Source organism: Parasteatoda tepidariorum, chromosome 8 (assembly GCF_982258835.1).
Source record: "Parasteatoda tepidariorum strain Cologne lab strain chromosome 8, Ptep-v5.0, whole genome shotgun sequence".
Taxonomy (NCBI): Eukaryota; Metazoa; Arthropoda; class Arachnida; order Araneae; family Theridiidae; genus Parasteatoda; species Parasteatoda tepidariorum.
This window is the reverse complement of record NC_141762.1, coordinates 21,260,496-21,280,069: the sequence shown is the minus strand read 5'-3', so window position 1 is coordinate 21,280,069 and position 19,574 is coordinate 21,260,496. Positions and strand designations below refer to the sequence as shown.

General features: G+C 28.4%; 1 protein-coding gene across 6 annotated transcripts in view; it reads right to left on the bottom strand.

Moving 5' to 3' along the window:
* IP3K1 (inositol-trisphosphate 3-kinase-like protein) overlaps nt 1-19,574 on the bottom strand; it is a 152,565-nt gene that overhangs the window by 22,120 nt on the left and 110,871 nt on the right. Inside the window, exon 1 of one of the 6 annotated variants that reach the window (XM_016048728.5) lies at nt 14,576-14,879. The exons of 3 other annotated variants lie outside the window; for them this stretch is intronic. In XM_016048728.5, the coding sequence (XP_015904214.2) occupies nt 14,576-14,665 (90 nt within the window). In that variant the 5' untranslated portion in view covers nt 14,666-14,879. Of the gene's footprint in view, nt 1-760; nt 1,172-3,561; nt 3,616-14,575; nt 14,880-19,574 lie in introns of those variants that run through there. 2 more of the 6 variants (XM_043042887.2, XM_016048727.5) reach the window with 2 other exon arrangements.

The window sequence follows — 19,574 nt, the reverse complement described above, 5'->3', positions numbered from 1 at the left end:
TTATATATATAGGTTTAACAACAACAAATTAATAAACAACGAAAAAAGAATTTCAAATTCAAATGCCTATTCTTAAAAATATTCCCGGGGGAAACTGTACTACAATTACTGTACTTATAGCATTATGATCGTGCGAATATCTCACTATAATTCGTGATCACTAATTTTTTTTTCTCTTTTTTTTTCTTAAAAAGAATTTTAACAGAGAATAATCAGAAATGCATAAAAAAAATATAAGAAAAAAAAAATTAAAACTCGTAACACATTTAGTCCTTAGGTACTATAAGATACAGAGATAAGAAATTTAGAAAATTCGTTATTTAGAAAAACGTATTAAGCAATATGAGGTTTTTATTTATCATGAAAAATTTTAGCTGATAATAATTTAGTAAATTATAATAATTTGAAATAATAAATCCTAATTCGCTAACAATCAAACAGCTCTATTGGATATAATCTAATCACTATAATCAATATTGATAATTTAGAAGCGTCATATAATTATGCTAAAATAAACTCTTGTACAGAGTACCAAACGATTGTAACGTTGTGTTTTTTTAATTACAATTTGATAAAATAAAAAAAATACCCTTTTTTTTTAAATCAAAGAGAAAAAAATTTGACTAGCAAAAAATTAAATACTTGAGCAAATGAACTTCAGATAGCAATAATGATAATATATAATTCGAACGACGACGCATACTTGTATTCCAATTTCAAATTTAAAAAAAAAAAAAAAAATAGCATTAATGAAACTCACCAGTTCCCTAGGCGTGCAGCTAAATTTCATTTTTAAATCGTTCAACTGTTTTAAGGCAATTTCAAGATCTGGACTGTCAAATATTTTCATCGAGCATTCAGACGATTTGCACATAGCTCTAAGTATAAAGTCTTGAAACTAAGAAAACCACCCTCGGCCGAGCGAAAACACTTCTATTCCTTATTTGTTTTTAAAAGTGTTTCACTATTTTATCATACGATATTAGCTTTTGAAGTTAGTGTGGCTTAGAAACTGATTGATTATCACATATGTGCACATAGTCCTTCTTGAAAACAGGATGAATTCTAGCCTAGACAACACAAAAATGATGTTTCGCTGTCTGCTAACTCGGTCAGGGATATGGATAGGCAGGGTTACTCCTTAATACTCCAAGCATAGTCAGCCAAGAACGGAAATGGTCGCCAAGTTTCGATTTATCAACTGAATCAACGCCAATTTGTTTTGATAAAAAGGCAGTGGTGTTTAATCATTAAATTGCAGCGTTTTTATTGAAAGGATAAAATTACATTTGATGAGGGTGACAAGGGGGGGGGGGGAGTACTATGATTTTTTAGACACTTTTTTTAATGAATTTTAAAATCAATATCATAGGAATATTATTGATTATTTTCAAATCTTGATACAAATTGAGGATTTTTTCAATAAATATTTACTCAAAAGGAATAAAAATGCCTTTGTTTAGAAAAAGCACCTAAATAACACTTACGTTTTTGCGTTTCATGAAGCATCACAAGCAGGGTTTGTTGATTTAAATCAGCTTGATTTAAATCAAATGACTTTTTTAAAAAAATCATTGATTTAAATCAACTAATTTTATATATGTATATATTGATTATAAAAGTTAAAAACAGTGTTTTAAATTATTGATACTTTTATTATTTTCTTTTCTTAGTTTTAAAATTTATTTTAAATAAATTGCTGCATTAATTAATTTTAGTTAACGAAATTACTTCCTTTCTTGGTATGTGTTAAATTCCAACACATTTGAAATTACATTTTTAAAAGTCTTTTGATTGTTGAGATAAAAAGTACAGATTATGACTCAGTGAATCGTTTTATTAAACTTTTAAAAGTTTAAAATTTCAAAAATTCAATGAATATTTTTAACGTAATAGACAATGACAAATAAAGTTATGATATACCGAATTATTTTTATTACAATAATGATTTTTCTTATAATGCATTGATATAAGTTAAAAACAAGAATTCTTTATTTTTAAACATATTTTTTTATCACATTTCTCTGTCACATAATCATTTCAGTATATCTCCTGTTGCCTGAATTAAGACTTTGATTCAACGAGTCAGTCATTCAATTATGACGAGTCATTGATTCAATTGATCTTCAATTGTTCACTCTTCATTTTAAAATTTTACAGAATATACGCGCAATTTTAAAATCCTTTATCATTATTTACTTTTATTTGTAAGAACAGAATTGTGCATAGGAAATTTTATCAGTACATTACTAACACAAGTAGAATTTAAGCCTGAATCTTACATTTCATAAACACTAATAAAATATTCTGGTATAATCATTTTGGTTTTGTTACAAAATTTTAGTTTTCCTTACGACTTCTGCAAAGATTATTTCCTAACAATTTCTTTGCAAAAACCTGGAACTAAAGTAAAAATTTTTTATTGTAATAATAATTTTACCAGTATTGTATTTTTCTAAATTTTTTTTATTTTAAATTTTAAAGAAGAAGTTAATAGTGATAGAACAAACACTTAAGCCCTTAAGTTCACGCAACATAAAAACGGCATCTTATCTTATAATAAAGATTAGAGAAAAATACACGACGTAAGATACATTTGCTTATGAAGAAAATTCTATTAAAAAAAAACACATTATCTAAACATAACATAATTTTAGCTATAAACTCGGGTAAGATTAACATGTATTATGTGAAATAGGTAAAATTAATCCGAACACATCTGAATATTTTTCAGTTTTTCTGAATATTTTTCAACTAAAATTATTTAAATTTTATAACTTCAGTAAGTGAAATAAATATTCCACATTAATTCTTTAACGATCATAGAGTCAAAAACTTTAGAGAAATTATTTTCAAGACATTAATAACTATAAAAAAATTGATTAAAGTGGAAGAAAAAAAACAATGATTTATTGAATCTCTTAAGACAATGATTAAACGGCAGATTTTTTAATTATTTTAGTTTTCGTGCTGTACTATTTACTTAAAATTTAATAATTTTGGGTGAATTTTATTTTTGAATCTGTTACATTATGCTTCTTTTGTCAAAAATCTAAATTTTTTGAAATATAGTTATTAAATTTCTCAATGTATTTAGGTACTATTCATAAGTGAATGAAGTTTGCGATGTACACAGCCAAAAAGGAAATATGTATTATATTCAAGTTTGTATTAATGAATATTTTTATAAAACTCTATTGTAGTTGTATAATTTTGTTTCTTGAATGAAAAATTATTCAAAGTTAATTTGTAAAAATAAAAAAAAAACGATTAAATTCGTTATTTGTTAAAGTAAAATTATAGAATAAAACTACGCACTAGCCACATAAGTCCTTTACTGAATTAGATTACAGTTATAGATCAATTAAGGAGCAACGAAGGAGATAATCATTAATTACACAAATTTCAACTTTCGAATGCTTCCTTAATCTCGACGATAGCGATGATGCTAAAAACATTCGATCTATAAAATCTATTCAAAATTTCAATAAATACATAAAATATTTTCAATTGCAATTTTTAGATCGTAATTTGGTTCAGTATAAAATATTTTAGACTTACCAAGCAGAAAAATCGGCTAGCAAAGATTTGCCTAGGCATCAGGACATAAATATTTCTCCGATATCAAAAGTATCAATATTTTCTTAGTTTCATATTCATTCAGATTCTCCAACCAACAGTTTGGAGTCACTGTGTTGATTTTAACATTTGTGTGTGCGGATGGGTTCAATGTTCGGTAAGAATGTTTATTTTCCGTGCAAGACTTTCTTAATGATTTCTTTACGCCCGGAAGTTACCGTTATGAAAAAAACACCCCAGTTTATTGCGACTTAATGCGTTACTTACCCTACTTCTTTTCCCAGAAATAATTTATGTTTGGCAGTCAAAAATTATTTAATTTATTTCAATTTATATTCTGGGTTCGCGTCAAATGAACAGAGTGATGCGTTTTAAATGTTTCTTTCATTATAATGGTTGCTTTCTATCAATAACCCGCTGCAGGAAGGCAGGCGTATAGTGGCGCTCGAGTTAAGGAAAATTGTTACAAAATGTTACACATTTATGTATAAGCGCGACAGAAAGGTACTCGGTTCGAATCCCGGACAGGACATGGATGTTCCTTCATCCTCTGTACTATCTTTCCTTACTCAACTAATATGGTGCCCCAGAAAGAGTGGCTAAGAGCATAACAGTTATTAAATGCGTACATATTTTCACGTAAGGGATGAAAAAAATATATAAAACTGTTTCATCTGCTAATTATAAGTATTTTTATTTTAGCAAAAATTTGGGATCATTTGTATTTATACGTTTTAATGGGATTTCACATTTTGTCCCTTATGACGAATATAAGAAAATCTTATTATAATTAAATTTTCTAAAAAATAAATAATAATAAATATTTCAATATTAAAAATGAAATATTTTTCGCCAGCATTAGTTGTAACAGATAGTTTCAACCATGAAATGATACATATTTACCAATTTGATTAAAACAATCCCAAAATAACTAGTGTTCCACATTAAAACATATTTGCTACTTTGGCTCTGTGAGGCTTAGATTTCTAGTACAACAGGGTGATACCAAAAAACAGTTACATTCTATTTTAATGTCTTTCTGAGCTTTGTTAATGTTTATAAACATCGCTAATAATTGATTTCAACTTCATAGCTCTAGGAAATCGAAAAACAGAGGTCTTCGCAATTTGTCCTAAGCTTTATTCGTCGCTTTTCAATGGAGCTGTTTGGTGATATACTTACAAGCATTGCCGCTCAGTGAGTGAAAAGCACGCGAATTCTTTATGTTATTTATTGACGATAATATTTTGCTGTAGCAAAAGAATTATATATAAAAATGGAGCAAAGCAACCAATTCTAGTTATTTCTTTGTTTGTTATACCATAATTGAATGTCTTCTATTTGTTTTACTTTTTCTAATTAACAATTCAATCACTCAATCTGCTACATTTTAATTGGCATTATAATTTTATTTTATTTACTCATTTTTTTTCTTTCTTTTTATTTTTTAGCTTTTGATCAAATACAATTTTTACTTCATACAGAATCTTCCTAAGGTAAATTCTTTAATTTATTTTGATTTTAATCCATGAATCACTTTCCTTTTTTTGACCATATTGCAAGAAACGTGAATTTTCGGAGTCACGTTTCGTGTGCACACAAAAAATATTGCAAAAGTTATTGTTTACAATTTTTTTTTCACTTAAATCAAATTAAAATGTATTGTATGCATAATAAATGTAAGATAAATAGTGTCAAATATATTCATACAAAAAAGAAATGGGAAAAAAATGTTTCAACATTTCATTGTTTGACCTTGTTATATAGCTTATTGTAATTTGAAAATTAATATTCTATGAACATGCCCGCTACAAATACAGACTTTCACTAAAGGAAACATGGTTAAGTCCATCTCTTTCTTTTTTTCCCCTACCGTTAAGAAGTCATGTGGGTACGGGGAAATACATTTTGACACGCTTGTCTATAAGTTTTCTTTCTTTTGCATTATTTTTATTCAAAATATTTCAATAATTAAAGTGAAAGTAATATAAATGAGCGATTAATGGTGCAATTAAAGAGATAAATATCCAAATATAAATAATGCCAATCTATTTTTATACGACTTTTCATTAATCTGTTTTAAAATTATTTCTAATTGAAACTTCTTTTTATTGAACTATTGTCATATGCAAATAATGAAATATGTTTACCGCTAAAAGAGCGAAACGACTAATTCCAAGAATACTGAAGCAAATAATAAATTGGAAAACAAAAACGCTTATTTTTGCTTGAAAATTGAAATGGGGGAAAAGAGGACATGCTCTGAATGCTCAATGTGTAAAATAAAATATCTTAAATAACCTTTGTACAAATGATCAGATTTTTACAAATTAATGCCAATCTTAGTGGATTAAAAGGGTGACCTCAAATACGATACTTAAGTAGTGATGAATGTTACTTAAGCTGCAGAACTAGTCACGAAAACGTACCATCTCCGAAATAAATATAATTGTTTTCAATGTTTTTTTTTTTTTTTTTTTGACCAAATAAAAGTTAGGGGGTAGTCGCAATTTGAAAAATATGGTCCCAATAGTTTCGGGAGAAGAGAAAATTTCTGGAGACTTCATGCTAATTTTACTTTCTACGTATTTAGCTATATCTCAGTAAGTTTAAGAGCGAATTTAAACATTGTATTTAAATATTTGTATTTAAAATTCGTTTATGCAAAATTAGTTTTAATAATTATTTATCATTTTTAGAGTAGGAAACACTTAAAATTGTAAGATTTACAAATTTTTCATTTTAAATTGAAAACTTTTTTAAACGTTGTACTTTTATTTGTCAAAATACAAATGGAAAAAATTGGATGGATAGTTTTTAAGCTATCAAATTTCAAAAAAGCCATATTCTTAAAAAAAATTATATTTCTCAAGAACTATTCAACCAATTTGATTCAATTTTTGTTTTCATTTAAAATTACATAGTTTAAAATGTAAAAATTGGCAAAATTTAAAATTCTTTCTAACCTTACATTAGATGCTTAGAAATTTATAAAATACATAATGGAGAAAACAGAGGGGGGGGGAAGAGAAATGATAGAGAAAAAAAAAAGATAAACATCTCACTCTTCATTGTAAAAATTCCCTCAAAACGAAATAAAACTATAGGATGAACAATTTTTGAAATATTCGGTGGGACAGGTTCAAAAATAGACTTCTAGAAGATTCGACAGCCGAATGTGTTTCGTGCTATGTAATACTTTAAGTCTTTATTCTTTGTACTGGTTACTGTAGCTCCTCCAAAACTTCGAATTTAGGAAAATCAGTTTTACATATTATTTTGCACACTTTATAGCGTGCAAAATAATATGTAAAACTGATATAATATGCGACTGAATAATATGTGAAACTGAGATTTTTATAAATCTCAGAGAACAGATCACTGAAGAGAGAAATCTCAGAGAACAATTTTGGAGCCCGCTGCAAACTGCTCTGACAATTTTGTTCGAAAACAAACTGAAAGTTTAATTGCTTTCTACCGTAACAGAAGAGTAGAAATATTCTTTTCTTCGCATTCAAATGCTTTCAAAAAACAGAAATTTCATTTTAATATAAAATATTTTCTAACGCTACATCGAAAGTATTTTTTTTGGGTCCATTTTTCATAAAAATGAAAATTAATATAATGCATTCATTAAAATATTATGAATTTAAAACATTTAAAGTAGTTAGTGCATTTAAAGTAAAACGATAAAACCGCATTCAGTAGGAATGTTCCTTACGTTATAACCGGTGTTATATTTTATTTTATAACAGCCGTTGAGCAGCCGACACAATTTTGAGTTTACGACTATTATATTATTTAGCTCCGTATCCTCGTAATTTTGAATCCAACTAAGAAGACAAGGAAATCCAGGAACAAGTATTGGGACAAACTAGACTTTGTGGAGGACTTTTTAATGGAACTAACCCGCATTTGCGTCACAAGGAGAAGAAAACCTTCCACTGTTAACCCGATCTCACGGGGATTCTAACCCTTGATACGTCTTCCCTTGAGGATATTTTACGTCAGCACTGTCGTCAGTGCGAGCCAGGAGCAGAATTCGTATCAACCAGCCACAGTGAGATTCAAACCTTGGCACCGAATTGGTAGGCGAAAGTTTTATTCCCTGAGCCATCGGTGTTCGATTATTAATATTGTTTTTTTTTTTTGTTTTTTTTCAACGCAGATTTTTTTAATCATTATTTCTAACAAACCACCGATAGTTAAATAAAATGTGTCCTTAGAAAAAACACAAATTATTCAATAAAAAAAACAATTAATGCAATCAAAAACGTTTAAGTGTACTAGAAACTACATTAGTAACATACACTGGTCAATTTTTACCGAATCGAATAAAAGTTTATGAAGCTACTTAAAAATCATGATGCAAGCTTGAAATGTCTTATTCCAAGTTAAATTTTTAAAAAAAAGTTCCTAGTGCAGTTGGTTTAAGTTTTACATTATCTATAACGTAGTTATTTCTCATTTTAAATCTTACACCATATTGTAAAGGGACATACACTAATATTGTAAAACTAGGTCTCCGGGCACTGTAAGCCATAGCTACGGGCTCTGGCTAAGAAATTCTAAATCAATATTTTCATTTTATATAATTTCGTCCCAAAAATTAATTATATGTTGAGATACACACAAGGAAAACAATATTTCAATGTAGACGTAAAACATAGTTTTACGGAAGTTGATAAGAAGAACTGGATAAAGAAAAGGCACTTCCTGTAAATAATGTTTCTCTGCATTTATGTAAGAACAGTAAGAAGGCAAACATGCTGAATGTGTTTGTTTTATAAGAATGCAAAGGAAAATACGTTGATAAATATTGAATCAGAGCTATTGTTACGTGATTGTGAGGTGATTATATGCACTGCAATTTATAGCATTGTTGTCATATAAAAAGAGAATGTTGTCATTAGCAATATTCTCATTTTTAATACTGATGCCATTAATAAAATGATTTTAGTTTTGAGATAAAAATTATGTACAACTTATCTTGATAAATGTCTGATACCTTATATTTCTTTTACTTATTTTTTTATTCTCTAATTCTTAAAGGATGACGCCACCCTTGAAGTTTATAAAAAATCGATTCCATAAATAAATTGTAACGTAAAAATTCCATAAATAAATTGTAACGTGAAAATTCCATAAATATATTGTAACGTAATGTTAAATGTTATCGTATAGAAAAACATTTTCTTTAAAAAATACTAGACAGCCTTATTTTTGTTTGCCGCCCAAAATTACATTAGCTTCTCGATCCAAAGATCTATTTGGAAATAACATTGTTTAATGAAATATTCATTGAGTAAAAAACTCTACATTAATTTGTAATATCAAAATGAGAAATTCCAATGGAAAAACAAATATTTAAGTGGAGAAATACCTAGAAAATAGGAGTTGTGAATAGCAGTTGCAGATACATAGGCATTGATATGCTGTACAGGTGCTTTTATATTTTAATTGTTTTAAAAGCAATTAATGATGGACATGCATAGCTTTTTAAGTATTTGTATTAGAAAGTTTTTATGAAGAACAAAGCGGAAACATATGCCAGTTCTCATCAGAGAATAGAATAAAAAATATCGGACAGTTTTATAGGGTAATAGAATGAAAAAAAAACACAACGGAAAGTTTTTATTGGGCAAAATTATATCGGACTGCAACTGAAAGAAGAATCGAGCAACAAAAAAAAAAAGTACCAAATTTATACAAATTTAAAAAATACTGTTACTCCCGTTTGGTTTTATAAAAAAAAAAAAAATGGTAAGACTATTCTAGTTATGCCATAAAAGATCATCCGAATAATTATAAACAGTTCAATATATTTTTTTTTCTGCCAGGTGTACAAACGTTCAAGAACAAAACAAATAGACTTATGATTGAAAGCCTTTTTTTTTTTTTTTAATCTTATAAGCCATTATCCTTAAGAGATGTAATAGATTAATGTAATAGATTTCCGCAAAAGAAGATAGAATATAAATCTGGAGGTAAAAAAAAGAGATACTTAAAAAAAAAAAAAAAAAAAAAAATGAAATTAACCCAGAAGAAATTGCTAAAATGCATATGAAGTACATTTTATTATATCATTATGAGGAAACACTAGTATCACTCAAATCTTGGAAAACCACACTTTTAGGAGGATCTTTAATTATTTATTTTTTAGAACGGCTGTTACATTATCTTTTATTTGTAGATAGGTACGACTCTTTCGTGGAGATGTTAAGAGTTCAAATTCGGACACAACTTTGAGATACGAACAAATCTAAAATTTTCTATTTCAAATTGGGTGTTTATTTTCTATTGTTCTTTTATCTTTCAAATTAAGATATTACCAAGCAACATTCATAGTAGTATTTCCTAAATATCATCTAATAAGATTAACAGTTTTCTAGACTCGAAAAGTAATTTTTTTAATAACGCAATACTTAATTCGGACATTTTTAATATTACTTTTTATTTATAATCTTATAATATTTTATAGATGCAAAACAAAATATATAGTATAATATAGATGCAAAATATATATGCTTATAATATAGATGCAAAACAAAAACAAGAAAAATTAGGAAATATTTATGCTTAAGTTAAAAAAAAAAAAAAAGAAAAAAGTCTAGTCTTAGCGATCAAATAATAGACAAGTCATCTTCGACTATAAGATACGATTAAAACACTATCGAAGAAATCTGCCAAAAGGGGTGATAAAGCATAAAACCAGGTAAACATTACCTTTGGCCGTTCAACTATCGTACCATCGCCATTGGCTGTTACCGCTCTGACGTCAAACGTCAGGATGTGGGTGAGATACTAACCAGGATACGGTAAAAATCGTAGAATCGCTGCAAAGTGAAGCTTGTTTTTATTTTCTTTACAACTTTTTTTCTTCTTTCCTTTCATTTTCTGAGGTAACCTACACTAGTCATGCTGAAAAAGTTTGATCTCTCACAGTAGTGAGTCAAAAGCCCACAACTCAGATTTGTGGCACTTTGTTTACAATGCGGATTCCGAAGAGGATTTTCAGGGAAAATATTGAGGGCAGGGATGATTCCATTGAATTTGCTCTACCTTTCTGTCTATTATTGTCGGAGCTTTCCCGGAAAAGTTGTGTTTATATGACCGAAATTTACTGGAACCAAGTAATGTGTTTTGTGTTCTTGGCAAGTTAGGCTATATAACAACCGAAGAAGGCACAATAATAAAGAATACCCCCTGAGCTAATGATAGGATATGACAAATAATAGAACATTTTAGAACGAAAAAAAAATAACTTATATGGTTAATTACTTAAAAAAATATGAGGAAGCTATTTTAAAAATTTGGTACTTTTCTTATATCTTTCATTTTATTTTTCCAAACTCTAAACATAAAATGAATAAAATAAATAAAATTTAAAAATAATAATTTCCCTGCGCTCGGCTGATCGAAAAGTACAAAAATTTTTTTATATATACACAAAGTTGAATTATGAGTCAGAAAAATTGTTTCAAAGCTGAACCAAATAAATATCGGTACTTTTAATAAAATTTACACTCTATTGCACTAAAATTAAAAAGATTAAGTAGAATCACATTTTTGCTTAACACTAATCCATAATATCGGTACTTTGAATAATAATTTAGTACATATTTGCTTTTAAGTAGAGTCACATTTTGGTTCACCATTGAAGCATAATATCGATACTTTGAATAACAATTATGCATATTTGCTTCAAAATTAATTAGGTTAAGTAGAATGACATTTCGGTTCAACGTTGGATGATAATATTTAGTCCCTTGAATAATTTAATACGCATTTGCTCTAATCCTATTAAAGCGTTGAATAGAAATATATTTCGATTAAACGTAGAATCATAGTAGCGGTATTTTGAACCATAATATAGACACATTTGCTCTAACTTTAATAAGGTGATGAATAGAATTAAATTTCGGTTCAAGTTGACCCGTTATAACATGCATTCAATTTTAACTCTGTAATACGGCACTGCTGGAAATTTTACCTTATTAGTTTAACATGATCCATTAGTTATTACATGAAGAGCATGAAAGAAAGGAACACTCATCTAACTAAAGCCTAACTAACACTCACCTAACTTTTCTCCCATCAAGGAAACCTTATTTGTTAAAACACTAAAAGGACAATTTAAAAACAAAGAAACTATAATTGGGTATTGCACTTCAAGAAGACGATCAAGGATACCCACACATGTGATCTATGACCCAGCCCCAGCTGATCGTTTCTAAGCAAAATGTCATATTTAAGTTGAGCTAAGTTTTTCCACATAAGTTAGAATGCTAATTAACGTGAAGTTTATTAAATACAGCGCCCTCTCTCACATCGAATTAGTTGAAATGCAATTCTTTTCATCTACATCTTTTACTTAACTTAAACTTATTATTTGTATATGTATTTCATTGTAACCGCGATATATTTTTGTTTTGTGTACCTGGCAACTTCGATGCACAATTAGTTTGTTTATGGCTTCATACCTGTCTATGTTAAGTAAGTAATATATAGTGAAAGAATTGAAATCATTGTGAAAGAATCTTTGAGTAAGGATATGGAATGTATCACTTAAGACAATTGATACTTGTCAGGCTTGGCTTACTCGAAATAGAATGGAAAGAACAGTTGCTAACGTAAACAAATACCACATTTTCAACACCCAATCAAGACCCCGAGATATCCTCATTACAACATTTGCAGGTATCCCATTAAATTATTTTGGTCTTCTGACCAGTAAACAATACTGTTCCCCCTATAATTTGCCACAATTCGTCCAATCCCGATATGCTGACATATGAAACCGATTTTTCTTTGAGAATAGTATGCGTTCCTAAACGCAAACGTTTCGAATAAAAGCTAAGAAAGCTTCCTCAGATTATTGCCAGGGGTCTGTCCAGATATTGTGTAAAAGGTCCGGTTTTTGCAAAATTGTGAAAAAATTTCTTGTAATTTGTGAATATAAAATAAACGTTACGTCACATTCTTTCAATCAGGGTCTTGCTTTTGTGAATTTGTGCAAATAGGGTCCGGTTATTGCAAAAAACTTTTTCAAGGAGTTTTTAAATTGTGAATAGAAACAAGATTATGCTCAACACTGTAAAATAATAATGAAAAAAGAATTAAATTTTAAAAAATAAACAGAAATTGCTGCTTCTGAAATAGAGATGCAACATGCAAATATTTGGTATTTAGCCTATACTGCTGTACGCAGAATATTAATTTCGGACGAATAAAGGAAGAAGCGTCTGCCGAAGACAAAACTTAGTTCGTTTACATCTGTCTTTCTCCCCCCCCCCCCGGGAAGGGTTTATTCGATTAACAAAACAATAATGATGATAAACAAATTTGTGCAGGGTCCGTTTTTAAGTTAAAATATTTTGTGAAGGGTCCATTTTTATGAAGAGATATTTTGTGAAGGGTCCGTTAACGGACCCAAATTTCTTCTAAACAGACCCCTGACTGCAAGATACTGTTTAAATATTAACAAAATATTAAAAAGAATAAAAGAAAAATCGATGCATATTCGAATAATTGGAATACAAATGGAAGAAAATAATGGTCAATTTAAAACTCAACGTGAACTCAAATGGTCAATTTCAATTCAATTGAGCCGAACATTTTCATATATCTTATTGTAAAACACTAAATTAGCAATGTTTCCCTTTGTCCCAAGGCAAATAAAGACAGTTCACTGGTTTTGCTTACAATGCGGATCCGGAAGAAGATTTTAGTTGGATAATTGAGGGCAAAGAATGATAGAAGAGGATTTTATCATTTAAGAATAGAATGTTTTTAAATTGATCTCCATCAATTGTTTTATTATACTTCGGAATTCGCACTAACAATGTCTTTGTGTAACAGTTTTAATGCAGATTTTTTTATTATATATCTATCAATGATATAAACTGAAATTAAAAAACGTAGTTCATAAGATATAAAAAAAAGATTTGATCTAAATTGATTACAAAATTCTGACGAGCAAAATTCTGATACAAAGTTCTGACGAAATGTTAATTTATGAAATGTATTCATAAATTAACATTTTTTGACACTATAGTTCATAAACTCAGTTTAATGCAAGTTTCAATTAGTTTAAATTTTATCATAAATACATGACACAATTTTGTCACAAAAAAGCTGATATAAGTCAAAACGCAAAACCGAAATGCAAAAATTTTCAAATTATAATAGCAGCGCCTAAAAAACAATATTCAATAATCATAAGTTATTTTTCAAAATAATAATTTTGAGCCATGTAAAAATTGTATTACTGTGAGTTAATCTTAAATCTAAAGTGTTTCACTCTGTCTTATTCGATTCGAAAATAAAATTTAAAAGAAACAAAATAAATGCAATTTATTTGAGAAAAGAATTTTATAAATAGACCATAGACCATTTTTTCTTAAATTTCAACTTCAAACTTGAATAAATTTAGTAATATTACGAATTTGCTTAGGTAACAATCTATTCTTCTTTTGCTTTATAATAGAGTTTAAATAAAAGATATGCGTACACAGTTTTTCTCCTTGACATTTGTAGCCTACAGATTAAAATGATATCTTAGATACAGAATAACTTAACAGAAGTAAAACTAGCTAGTGTCATAACTCTGTTTTAATTTAAAGGTGTTATTCCTTAATATTAGTAGTATTTCTAAATAAGCTATAAAAATGAACAAAACTGGCTAACTATTTTACCACAAATATTGTTTAATATTTCTCTGAAATTAAGTTTGAAACTGAATTTAGAAAACGGTTCTTAAAATTATTAATTTGAAAAATCGTTTGCATAAATATTTTTTTATCATTTTAAAATAGTTTTTTATAGATAGAACATGCCTTATTTGAGTTTTAACTTATTTGCCTTATTTGAGTTTTAACTTAATTTATAGCAATAGTTGTGCAAAATTTTAAAACAAAACTTAACATTTAAAGAAACAGTTCCATATTTGACAAAAATAAAGATATTATGAAAGAACAAATGGCAATGCACTTACGGCAAGAATATATGCAACCGAAATTAAATTCGTTCCAAAATATCCATTTTTGGAAATATTTCTTTTTCTGAAGGCATAAATTTCTCTCATATTACTGCAGTGTTTATTACTATCCAAGTTCTTTTTCTTTTGAATTCACTAACTGAAGTGATGTGCGAAGTTTAATCACAATTACCATGTTCAAATCTACATAATACCGGTTGATCAGAAAACAAAATAAAATACGAGGAACACAAAAACGAGACAATCTAAGCGAAGACAGATATCATCAGGCAATTTCTATTATATTTTTTGGAGATAAGACAACAGGATGAGAAGGGGTTGTCAGAAGTGATGTCGGTGATAAGAAAGGATAATAAATGAACTTGAAAAATTAAAGCGCAGAAGTAAGCTAAATTATCGAAATTTAAAAAGGAGTGGGGGAAAATTTGAACCACTCATTAAAATTTATGAATCGATTAGTAAAGGGAAGAAGAAAAAAAAGGAAAAACGTTAGCAGCATATTATGTTCATTCTTGAGCGATCTAAGATTTCTAAAATTAGAGATTCTAGAAAAAAGCGTATCTTTAAAATTTTCCTCCCGGAAAAATGCTTCTTAAGGGGAAAAAAAATCAGAAGTCTTCGAATTTATTCAATTTCTCTAGTTGTGAAAATTTCGAATCAATAATATTCGACTTCGATGTACCTTGGTGATCTTTCCTCTTTTTTTAGTTGTCTTTTTTAGTGTCAAACTTAGTCTATGACACCGTTCTATCATACAAACAATCATGTAGTCGACATGCTGAACACGTAGTCGACAGGGTAGTAGTGTCCTTCAGAGTTGTGTCATAGCTATGATAAAGATGCTACAATTTAATTTTGCATTTAAATTTAGAATATTATCAGAACAGTCAAACAGTACTGCGCCAGTCTCAAACATAAAGAAGATCTCAAATGGCATTATATAGTCAAAATGTTGAGTAAAGTGAACGGTGCTTTAAACTAAGTGTGATGCAAAAAGATAAAAGAATATAAGAAACAAAACAAATAGCGAACAACCATTAGGGCTTCTTTAGATATAACAAAAGTCATATTTATTTGAAGAAAGGTATGAGGATAATATAATATCCCTGAGGAACTACAGTTTTTTTCTACAGTTTCAATTATTTTATTCATACGATTATGTTTGTTCATGCATATGCATATAAAATATGCTTTGATTACGCATTGATTACGTATTTTGATTTCGTATTTTACATATCTGCTAATTACTTTAGTTTGCTGTACGAAAGGATTAAAAATTATTATTTTAAACGATAAAAAACTCCATTACATTATTAATTTTTTTTTTATTTCATATACATAAAAACAAAGATAAAAAGTGTTTTGCGAAACATACTTTACATGTCAGATTTCCAATGTGCCAACGACATTTTAGATGCAACGCCCCCATATGACGTTTTGCAAGATTAAAGATAAATTTCATTCAGATCAATAGTTACAAAAAAAAAAAAAAAAAAAAAAGAAATAACTAGATAATGAAAAAAAAAAGAAAACGATTTTCTTGGAAGGCAAACAATGATTAGATAATTAAATCCCCTTTGCGATACATTATCAATATTTCTAAAACGATTATTTACTCAATTTGGAAAAAATAATCTGTTAAGTGCTTCCGGTACACATATTTGTATGATAAAGTTTATTTTTAAGTAATGACGTATGAATGCTATCGAAAATTAAAATGGCAAAACTAATTGAAGTTAGATGATCTAGAACAGTAATTGACCATAATACTGATTGACGATAACGATTTTTGTTACAAAAATATAATGAATATATAAATATTGAAATAGTATGACGAATGAATCAACTCTTAACTTTTGATTAACTCAACTTTTGATCAACCTTCAACTATTGATCAATGAAATCTTAACTTTCAGACAGTTTATAAAGTACATTGAGAAAAAGCATTTAGATATTACATAACTATGAAATATAAAGCTTTCTCCAAACAACAAATTTCTTCAATCCCTTATTCTTTTAGCTTGTTGATTTGAGGGGGAAATGATTTAAAAATAAATCATAATTTTTTTTTCTATAATTTAATTACTATAAATAACGGCGAAAAATAAATAACGAGTAAAATTCAAATACTCAAAGCTAAATTAAGTACAAATATGAAAAAGTAACTTTTTCTGAGAATATCTACGAAAATCTTATAAAAGCTAAGGAACAAACTTGTATTTAGGAGTTCGAGTAGGGGAGAGTGGGGTAAATTATTACAGGGTACGATTGTAACAGAGCAAAAATTTCGAGTGTCGGGTTCTAGATTTGGTTCCTAGGTGGAGCACAAGGTACATTTAATAAATCTACATGCACACCCCTGCTGGCAACCATTTTTATGTACTTTTGAAAGAGTTACATCAAAAAAGATTAAAGATACGTAAGTACTTTTTTTTTTTTGGTATTAAAATATTATATTGTAACAAAGTAATTTTGTTTAAACAAATAAAAATGATTAACCGAATATGTAAGTGGGCACCTTAATTAACATTTCAAAAAAAAAGATTGGTTTTGCTAATTAACTAGCATTGTTTTTAACAAATGAAGCTGAAATGGCGTCTTGGGGACGATCGTAATAATAAGTAAAGGGACGATTGTAACAGCTGAAAATAAATAATCTTATGTTTACAAACCATTACTTAACTCTTTAAGAACCACCAATAGTTTCCTCTATCAATTATATTATGTTGCATGTGCATTATTTTATTTGTCACCTTTCACAGCATAAACTAAAATTTTTAACCTCTTAAAGTTAAAAGTTTAACCCTTTAGGTCTCTGTTCATTATTTTTACTCCTAAAATATCACCACTATTTTGATCAATAAAAAAATATATCACAACTATGATAATATGTATAATTAACTATGTTTTAGTTGAATTTATAAACTGTTACAATTGACCCCGTAAGTGGGGACAATTGTAACAAGTGCACGACTGTCAAAAATTGTTAATAACTAATATACTAACATTTAAAATAAGGTTGTTTTTTTTCTAGTAGAGGATAGTCTACTTTACTCGACTGTCAATTAATACTAATAATATATTGGATTTTCTGTTAGTTGAAAATAGTTAAGTAAAAAATGCTACAATTCACCCCACTCTCCCCTACATAACTTTAAAATAAGTAAAAATGTTTTACTTCCAAGCATAAGCTACACTCAGTGTAGTACACACAGTGTAGTACAGTAGTGCAGTACACTGCTGAGACAGAACGTATTATTGGTGCAGTGTACCACTTGTCTAAATTTTATACAATTTAAATAGATGTTTGGATAAACCATGTCTACGTTCAAACGAAATCACATTATAGAGTCAGTACAAAAGGACGAAACATGAACGTTAGGATCAGCTTGACTAAGTGCTACTTTTTCGAATGATATGGACAGCAGTTCCCAAAAGGTCCCGTAAAATTGTCAGGTGGGGGAGTTCATGGAGTTTCGTCAGGAGGGGGTGGAATAGAACTTTTCTGTTTCCGCCAATTATAATTTTTGAAACCAGTTATTTTATTTATATTTAATTAATAATCCATTATTTAATATTTCGGTTTTTAAGAAATATAATTATAATGCCAGTAGAAAAAACTAGCAAAATTTAAAATTATATAACTTATTAGCCAAAAATCATTTTGGTGAATCGATTCGAAAAAGAAAATGAGTTTATAAAAATAAAATAAAAAATGCACTAGTATTTCTCATCGAACTTCACAAAATAAAATAGCTAATTTCCCAATAATAAAATCACTCTCAACGTTTATAACGGTTCATTTTCATTTAAAAAAAAAACACAATAGCTTATTTTATTTATTGTCAACTTATGATTTATGTAGTCTAGAAAATTTATTTTTCAAAATACATCAAGATAGACGTGTAAATTAATAAGAGCAAGATAGAAAGCGTTTGAATTTGTTGACATTAAGGAATTCCTAAATTGTTATAAAAGTACTTATAGAAGAGTTCAAAACATTTTAAAATTTTTAAAGTTGTTTATCCATTGTCTTTGTCTACTCAAGCAAAAACTAAAATTTGACAGTGCTGTCGTAATCTATGTTGAATGATGTATTTTGCGATGAGACTTCTTATCTTAATTTTCTGACTTGATGTGTCATTATGAAACAAAAAGTGTTCATAGACTCGGAATCAGGAGTGATTATGACACTAAGTGAAAAACTATGATCAAAAAATCTACATAATCTATGAGCAAAAAATCTACATAAACTAAAACTATACATGTTTCGCATTTGACATAATTTTTTTAAAATAAGATTTATAATTACCTGCCAATGATGGATATCACACCTTTATAGTAACTAATTTAAAAAAAATCTAAGTTTTTACAAGAATCGCGATGTTGGATTTTTAAAATAACGTGAATATGAATCGCAATATCGGATTTTAAAATCGCGATGTATGATTTTTAAACCACGTGAATACAAATCGCAGCGCGTAACTCTTAAATTAGGTAAATACTGAAATTTATGTCTGATATTCAAACAGCGTGAATAGGGGCATCGCGATATTAGCGGATTCCGGGGCAGTTTCAAAATAGCTAAAATCCGCCAAACTAAAAGAATCAATTAACGAATTTCTGCCCATTGGAAGAAGAATCCTGTGTATGTAAGCGTCTCGTTAGCGAAACTTTCAAAATCTGAATTTTAGATTAAGGAATTCCGGAAAAATTTCGCCAGATTATAAGTTTTTGATTAGCGTCTGTCCGAGAACCAATGGTCTTGAGAAACTCACAATTCCGCGATATTCCCAGAAAAATCATATGCCCTGCTCCTAAATTTTAGAACCGGAAAGATGATACGAAAAATCCGTAATACAATCACCTCTGATTCTTTATAAGTTTAGATGTAGGAATTTTCCTTTTTTATTATATCTTATTAAATTTCGCGACATATTTCATCCCCATAAGACAATATCTTTTTTTAATTTCAAGTATAATCGTAGTATATACA